This window comes from Helianthus annuus, chromosome 1 (assembly GCF_002127325.2).
Source record: "Helianthus annuus cultivar XRQ/B chromosome 1, HanXRQr2.0-SUNRISE, whole genome shotgun sequence".
In the NCBI taxonomy this organism is placed as follows: Eukaryota; Viridiplantae; Streptophyta; class Magnoliopsida; order Asterales; family Asteraceae; genus Helianthus; species Helianthus annuus.
Window position 1 is genome coordinate 141723386 of NC_035433.2, and position 9085 is coordinate 141732470.

Sequence of the window (9085 nt, forward strand, 5' to 3'; positions counted from 1 at the left end):
GCGGGTTCAAGACAGTGGGTGTAGCTGGTGGGGTTTTGGTTCGTGGGATGGGGGACCGGTGGGGTTGGAGTTGCAATATATAGGGCCTTTGGGGGACCCGGGTGGCGGTTATAGAAGATGGGGGATGGGGGGGACCAGTTTGAATTTTAAATTTCAAAATTTTAAAACAACCGCCTGACGTGGCGGGTGACCCAATGAGAATAAGCCAGCTCGCTTCGCCATACCGCCCCACGCCCGGTTTGAAAGCCAAGCCCCAAGGGGCCACGCCACAACCCAAGCCCACCTGGAGTGGTAACTTGGGTGTTTTCCCCCAGCCCAGTGTTGCAAAAGTCGGATTCCTCGGCCGAGTACTCGGCGAGTACTCGGTCCTCGGACCTCCACCTTGGCGACTTCCTCCTAGGCGGTCTCAACTAGTCGGCCTCGGGAGTACTCGGTCCTAGTCGGCGCCTAGTCGGCCTAGTCGGAGCCTAGTCGGCCTAGTCGGTCTAGGCGGTCAACGTGGTTTATTGACTTTTAATCGGTCAAACTCGGTCAAAATCGGCCTACTCGGCCTTGTACTCGGACTACTCGGCCTTGTACTCGGACTACTCGGCCTTGTACTCAGACTAGTCGGACTTGTATTCAGAATATTTGAACTTTAAACATGTTTCATTTTAAATTATACCCAGTTGACATGAATTATGTTTATTTTAACACATAAATAATATATAACAATTAATTTTATTTATATTTACCATGTCCGCGTACTCCCCGAGTACTCTCCGAGTACTCCGATTACTCCCAACTCCCCAGTCGGCCGACTAGGGACCGCCTAGCGACATTTACAACACTGCCCCAGCCCACGGCCAAACTCCCGCCCCATACCCCACGACCTAACATCCCGTTTTAGAAATTGAATGAATATGTCCTTAGAATTTAATATAACTTTGACAAAACTAGAACACTAATGCTATTTGCATTTAATGAATAGTTAAAAAAACATCTAAATTCAACTAAATTTGGGGATGCAAGAACTAGAACTTGCAACCTCTAGTTGTCAAAGAAACATGTTTTATTGTACTTTCTTCCAATTCAACGTGTATATATCCAAACACACACACACATATATATATATATATATATATATATATATATATATATATATATCTTCAGACCCTCATATGTTTTTGGTCTTGACGGCGCCCACCCGGCCCTTGCTCTGGGCCGGCGTTGATGGAAATACTCGTGAAAAAAATAGCCCGCTTAATATTTTATGTGTCTTAATAACAATTTATAGTTATATTGATTTAATCATACAAACACTAGAATCAACCGTACAACTAAAATAGAAATCCCAACAATTTAACAACTTAATTGTGAATCATAATCAATTTTTATTAGATCCATAATGATTGCTAAGTAAAATATAGCTATATTGATTGAATAAAAGAATTGTTTTTCTACAATCCAAATAACATTATATAGATCCCATACGTTGGAATAAGTAACTTGATTCATCTAGTCCTTACAATATCTAATATAGAATATATACATCCTTATAATTTCAAATATATATATTTTTATAACGATACAATCATGTTAAAGACTTAAAGTTAATTACATGTTTAATTTAGTATTATTATTATTAGACTATAGAACATGAGCTACAAAAAGATTACAAGTGTAAGATGTAATTTATTCATGTATAATTAAATGGATGGAAGACAAAGTTATTCATGTAAAAGTATAAAGAAAACACAACTAGGTAATAGATTAAGATGACAAAAACTTAAAGGACTAAATTTAACAATAACACATAAAATCATGTCAAACATTATATTGTTACACGATATTGTGGTGTTTATCAAACACTTAATTGGCATGTGATAACATAAAGTATAAAGTAGTTTAATAACTAAAACTATATAGATATTGCTCAAACTGAAAAGCAGAAACATTTTTGATTCTTTGGGCATGCTATAACATGACAAAACATACGGTGAAACAAGAAATACCTTGAATTGAGTTTAGTTTGGAATTTACAATGAAAAATAAACAATTCAAATCATAGTACTTTGGTGATCATGATTTTTCCTGGTCAAGCTTCGTCACGTTAGTGGTTAACAATGGTGCTGGTAGATAAGCAACACGCTAGGTGGTTTCAAGTGGCGGTTGGAGTCGCGTAGGTGTTGGAGACAAAATTGAGATTGGAAAACACGGGATGCTGAGGGAGAAATAAGGTGGGAAAGCGGTACAAAAGGGTGGTTGGCGGTGGTGTTTTGACGATAGGATGAACAAATCAGTGAAGCGACGGCAAAGAAAAGGGCGGGAGAGGGGACCATAAAGACATTTTTCTTATAGCGACAATTTTTTTTATTCGTGAGAATAAAGGGAAGTGATGAGATCATTATACTTCATCACATAGCGATGACCAAATCCCTAATTTCCAAAAGAAAGACGCAAATCCGTAACACATACCTACCACATGACCCGACTCGTAATTTTTGGTAACTTTGCACATCTCTTTGGATATTTAGGGATTAAACATGGAAATGATGAAAGAATATTAGAAACCAACCATATTTTCCTAGTATATTAAATTTAAGGGACCATTAGCAGTTGATTATATTATATTAAATAGAGAAAGGTGCTTCCATTTGTCCATTACATGCGTTGTTTTGTTGATGACTTCAAAGTCACAACTCTCTTTCTCTCTCTAAACTTTCACCTTTCTCTCACTAACAAAATCTTCAACAATCTTCCTTTTTCCAGTTTGTGATTCTGACCCACTTCAAGAATCAATATTGAATCACCAATTTCACAATGGTAAATATGTTTATAATTTATATTTATATCACTCATCAATCACATTTACATATATGTTTTATTATCATGAATATGTGTTTAGTTTATATTAATTTTTGTGCATATATAATTACAGCAGCAGTCTGTGCCTCCATGGCTTGAGAAACTACTATCAACCGAGTTTTTTCCGGTGTGTCGGACACACGGAGACGCCGCTAGAAGCGAGTGCAACATGTACTGCTTAGATTGCAATGATGGAGCATTTTGTTTCTACTGCAAATCTTCTAAACACAAAGAACATCAAGTCATTCAGGTCAGTGTGTGTTTCATGTGCTTTTTCACACACATAACACATTTGTGTAATCATTGGATTTAAATCGTTTGATCACTTGCATTGTAAAATCTAATGAATACCCAGATAAGAAGATCTTCATACCATAATGTTGTGAGGGTTTCAGAGATTGAAAAGGTGTTGAACATAGATGGAGTTCAAACATATGTGATAAACAGTGCAAAAGTGTTGTTTCTAAATGAGAGACCACAACCTAAATCAGCAAAAGGAGGTTCTAGGATTTGTCAAGTTTGTGGAAGGAGCCTTTTGGACATTTTTCTCTTTTGTTCACTTGGTTGTAAGGTTAGTTTAATCTTAATAATAATAATAATCTCCCACTATTTATTTTTTTAACGATTTAAACTTACAATCTCTCGATTGTTGGGTCATCTCGATACTGTAATCTTTTACTTTTAACTTATTTTTTAAATTACACACGTCTTGAATACGGTTATACTTTTAGTTGGATTCAAACTCTTAACCTCTTGACTGTTAAATCATCTTGATACCGTAATATTTTACTTTTAACTTTGTTAAACGACACACGCCCTTAGTTACATTTAGTAAACTTGTAATTATTGATTGTTGGATTATCTTGATACCGCTAGACTAGGCGTGTCGTTCTATTTCATTGGATTAATTAGTATTTTTTATTAAATTTGTTAGTTCTATGACTTTATCCTAGTTGCCTTTGCTTCACATTGTTAGACAACACAACTCACAATGTGAATTGGCATTCACTAATTTGCTCATTACTTCATCATGTAGATTGGTATTAAAAAATCAACCCATTGTCTACCAATAATCATACATGCATTGTTTATTATTTGATAAATGCTATCTGTCTTTAGTTTTCCTGCTAACCATTCTATTAATGGGAACTTGACAAATAAACTATGTGAAATTATTTTTATTAAACCATGACATTTCATTTTTTTTCAGTAGTTTTTCCTTCCAAACATGTTTAATTGTTTCATATTTTTCGGTAGTTTTTCCTTCCAAACATGTTTAATTGTAAGAGTAATATTGATTTTGATTCATAAGTTTCATGTATTTATATAATAAAAAAATATCTCTCATTTTTCTTGATCAACATAAATTCAATTATTTTGTCATCATCAAAATTGTTATACATAGCAATTTTCATGGTACCTACATTTTGTGTGCTTTTTAATGCATATGATATGGTTTCTTTATATAACATTTTATATAAAAAGATGATGGTTATATATATCTTTTGGTAGTAAGATTTGGTATTGATAACTTGTAGTTGAACTTATTTGTATAGCTTGTTGGGATAAAGAGAAATGAAAATGCAAGGTGTATATTGGAAGGGAAATCATCAACCACAAGAGTAATGTCACCAACAAGAACAAGAAGAATAGAGATAATGATGAATGAAGAAGAAGAAGAAGAACACCACCACATTTACACTCCCACTCCTTCCACTAGAAGAAGAAAGGGGATTCCTCATAGGGCTCCCAACTAAGTACAAATAACAAATTAAGTAAATGACCTAAATGCCCCTCCTCACAAGCACATAAACATATCCCCTTCTCACCAATCTTGTACACACTCATGATCACCATTGACCATGCCTCACCATGTATTCTTTTTCTCAAATGATTGTATTATGTATTTTGGCTTGAAGGGTTACATGGTGTAATTGTAAAATAATCCTATTATGTTTTTTGTTTTTGTTAATCATGACTTTTTATGCACTTTAAAATAAGATTTGTTTCTATTAGAAATCACTTGATGAGTTGATGGTTATAGATAAAGCTTCTTTTGTGATGTAAAAGGGGTATCTTTGGGTTTGGGGGGGGGGGGGGGGATGGAATTTACCTAGAATATAGTAGTTTAAATTTGAAGGAATCGATTAATGAACTATCAATAATAATACAATTAATATCATCTAAAAAGTATTTAATAAGTTTTTTTTATAATATTATATTATGAATTTGTATTCTATTTCCATTCCATTAGCCGCAACCCACATGGCCTTTTACATTCATAAAGGAACAAACTCCTTTTTTTCTTTTATTAATTAAAATTTTTTGATTAACATTTAAAAAAGAAAAGGTTGGCACTTTCCACTCAGGATGGCTCCCTTCATACAGTTGGCTTCATCTTGTGGTCACTTTTTCCTTAAACTTTCTTTCTTATAAATTTATAATTATTCTTCTCCTTAAACTTTCTTTCTTATAAATTTACAATTATTCTTCTTAATATTTTATTGTAAATTAACTATATAATTAGTTGTTTATTGATGTCACATTTGCTAAAATATTCACAACGTTTTTTTCTATTTTCTTTATTGCAATATAACTGTATAATTAGTTGTTTAAATTTAACTAAATTGATGTCACATTTGCTAAAATATTCACAACGTTTTTTTTTATTTTCTAAAATAATATACACAATAAATATTTATAGAGTTAATTACTGTTTTCGTTCCTGTAGTTTGTCAAAAATCACTATTTCAGTCCATTAGTTTAAAAATTGCGATTTCAGTCCCTGTGGTTTCACTTTCGTAACCATTTCAGTTGTTGTGGTTTCACTTTCGTAACCATTTCAATCCATTATTTTGTTAAGTACAGGGACTGAAATAGTTATGAGGTGGACTGAAATGGTTACGAAAGTGAAACCAGATGAACTGAAATGACAATTTTTATATAATGGACTAAAATAGTGATTTTTGACAAACCACATGGACGAAAATGGTAGTTAACTCATATACAGTAGAAACTCGATAAATTAATACTCGATTATTTAATAAACTCTCTAAGATAATATTTTTTGCCGATCCCGACTCGGGGATAGGGTGCTAAATTAATAATTCGCTAAAATTATAAGATAATACATTTTTGATAATTTTTTTAGACCCCATATGAAATATAAATTAATAATTCCTTATATATAGCATATTACATGAATGATTTATGAATTTTCTTGAAAAATGACTCAATTGTCTTTTGTTTTTTGTTGAAATCAATTTCCCCTTGAATCTCGTCTCTAATTTTCCTTAGTATGGTAAGAACTTATGGTGTTGTTTTCTCATAGCTCAACAAGAAATTGTTCAATGTGATTGCCGCTTTAATAGCTTCGTTTCGCGAAGGGGGCTCCATTATAGAACTTTCATCATCTTCTTCATCGAGTGAGACTTGGATTATCCTTGTTGTGCTTGTATAATGCTCTTCGAATCTCGTCTGTCATTGTTGTTTTTTTCACACCTTTAAGATGGGAAGCCATGTTGTGTGTATGATTTGTTTGTGTTAACCTTTTTTGATCTTGTATTTATATAAAAAATATTTTTAATGTCCATAAAGTGATACATTGAACACAAGAAGCATAATAAGGTGGGAGATTGAAGGTTTCTTTCAAATTGGGCCGTTCATTTGATATACATGCATTGTATACAATAATTAAGTGGAAGCTTGAAAGGTGTTTGTAAACTAAGTATTCTACTATAAATTAATAATATATCAATTAATATATAAATTAATAATTATTAATTTATCGATTAATTAATAACTCTTTTAATTAATAAATTTTAGTGGTTCCAAGTGTATTATTTTATAGAGTTTCTAATATATATATATATATATATATATTGTCGAATACCCAACCTCCGAATGACGTCCGTTGGGTCTTCGCTGACGTAGAGAGCTCCTGTCCTTGTTGGCTACAAAATAATAAACCGTTAGCCTCGCCACGGAGGACCCCGGGAGGGGGATCCGTGACCAAGCTCCGGCGTGAGAGTAAGTAAGCTTGCCGGATAAGGAAGAGGAACGTTTTCCGATGAAGATATTCACCGGAGAGTTCCTATCTTGGTGTGAATCTAATTAATGTGTTGTGTGTAGTAAATACAAGGAATCTTGGTCGGAGTTAATGAGGGAAATAAATGAGAGTAGTTAATGAGAATAGTGGCCGGAGATGATAATACCTGCCTTTGCCTCATCCTTGTGTCCTCTTATATAATAGCATTTCCTTATCTTCAAGAGAGATGTTCCCATACTATCTAACGGTATCTATATTACCTTGGGAAGGTCAGACACGTGTCTGACCCCCAACGGTGTGATGTCCGTCTTCATTAATGCATCGCCGGACAAGTACCGTGATAGTGACCGAATGCCTCTCCTATCAGACATTAAATGAGCCTGCAACCTCTTAGCTGTTTTCCCGCTTATATTTAGAAGGGACCTTGGTGAACAAGGATAGTTCGTTTAGTGGACCTTTCAGTATTTTGGGCTTCCAAAGAGAAAGGCCCAAAGTGGGCAATGTGGGCTCCCACACAGGCCCGTCGTCAAGTCATCTTTAGTCCCTGGTTCTGAGACCCGAGGCTCATGATCCGGGGCTGAATTACAACCGCTTAAGAGAGGCGGTTTCTCTTTGGGTGGGCCCACTCCTGATCAGTTGCTATTTGCAGTTTTGATTCATCATTGCATCGCCGAATCAACTGTAGCGGGAGTTAACTCCCTAGTTGCACGTGCCCATTTTTGAATTTTGAGAGGACTGCTGATGTGACAGTTACTTGTATGTCAGCAGTTATCTTCTTTAAATACATCCTTTAATTTTCTCCGATTTCTCATTCAAACCTTTCCATCTTCTTTCTTTCTCTGCAACTATTCTTCCTCATTCACCATTCTTCCCAACCATGAGCCGCGGTGGCCGATCATCAATAAGGTCTGTCCTAACGATGAAGGATCTGAAAACCTTTGTCGAAGCTTACAACATTCCAGATCAATTTTCCCCTTCTTTACCCGGCCCCAACGAATCGGCAGAATACACGCAGGATAAAATACCCATCTATACCCTTTCCTTTTCCTCCTGTGGGGTCCGATACCCCCTTTCTGCCTTCAAGATCTCCCTACCCCGTCACTTTGGCGTGCATTTCTCGCAGATTCACCCTTTGGGGTTCATGAGGGTAGTCCACTTTGAACTGTCCTGTGCCGCAATCTCGGGGGAACCCTCTGTTCCGTTGTTCTGCATGTTTTATCGGCTGATTTCCGATGGTGATTGGTTCACATTCGCTAAGCGTCAAAACAATGTTTCGAGGCCCTGTTATAACTTTATGCCAACTTCGACCTACCCGAAAGACTGGAAGTGCAGGTTCATATTTGTTTTTGCGGCTATGTTACCGGAGTCCCCTATTCCCAAAGATCTTGACGCTGCCATTGAGGATGTGGTCCCTACCCTTTCTGCGAGTGAGACTGTCCAGTGGAAAAGAATGTGTGATAATCCGACAAGGGCTTTTACCTTTTCGGAAGGGATGCTTGCTATGGGTGGTTTGAGTCCTTCCTACCCAGTTCGTCCAAGAGCCTTCTTTGGCAAGAAAGGTACTTTTTGTTCTATGTTTGTTTCTTATGGTCATTTTCTTTTTTCCTTCATGCTTTTGGGGACCCGTAGTCATCTTTGGTGTCTTGTGTAGAGATAACTTTGTGGCGGCTTCTTCAAGGTGATTCCAAGGACGTGAAATATGTGGTTGATAATGAGATCGATCCCCGGCTAAATGCAGAGGCACAGGCTGCGGGGGGATCCGTTCAGGTAGGGGGCTCTGCTGCCATGTGTGGATCCGAGGAGGATCTTTCTGGTGGGGAGGAAAGCTCTCCCGACCTTCCTCCTGTTCATCCCTCCGGCCCAAGCAACGACGAAGAAGTGGAGATACAGCTGGTTCGTAAAAGGAAATCTCTCAGCCCTCATCCGGCTCCTGCACCCCGCAACATTCGCCAGAGGCTTCGGAGTGCTAGTGGGCAAAAACCTCCTTCTTCCAAGGCTGTTTCTGACCTTCCTCCTGTCGGGGTCAAAGGTTCTTTGTCCAAGCACTTAAAGTCCTCAAGCTTAGTGAGTGCCCCATTATTGGTAAGTTATCTCTTTTCCTCTCCTTTCTTTTTGTGTCTTTTCTGACTGTCCCTTCTTCTTGTTTCTTAGGGGAGTTCCCGGGAGCCTATAGAAATTCCAACTGGTCCT

General features: G+C 36.6%; 1 protein-coding gene across 2 annotated transcripts; it reads left to right on the forward strand.

The window, feature by feature from the left end:
* Positions 1-2671: 2671 nt before the first annotated feature.
* LOC110882122 lies at positions 2672-4819 on the forward strand. 2 transcript variants are annotated; one of them, XM_022130210.2, is made up of 4 exons: positions 2672-2805; positions 2921-3097; positions 3203-3418; positions 4404-4819. In XM_022130210.2, the coding sequence occupies exons 1-4, from the start codon at positions 2803-2805 to the stop codon at positions 4602-4604; spliced, it is 597 nt and encodes a 198-aa protein (XP_021985902.1). In that variant the 5' UTR covers positions 2672-2802; the 3' UTR covers positions 4605-4819. The 2 variants fall into 2 exon arrangements, with proteins under 2 accessions (XP_021985902.1, XP_021985907.1); XM_022130215.2 differs by having other exon boundaries at positions 2675-2805; positions 2924-3097.
* The last annotated feature ends 4266 nt before the right edge of the window (positions 4820-9085 follow it).

Excerpts from the sequence above, each read along its gene's own strand:
- LOC110882122 (XM_022130210.2), top strand. Across the intron at positions 3,098-3,202 it reads AAGAACATCAAGTCATTCAG|ATAAGAAGATCTTCATACCA; the intron begins GTCAGTGTGTGT and ends ATGAATACCCAG. Across the intron at positions 3,419-4,403 it reads TTTGTTCACTTGGTTGTAAG|CTTGTTGGGATAAAGAGAAA; the intron begins GTTAGTTTAATC and ends TTATTTGTATAG.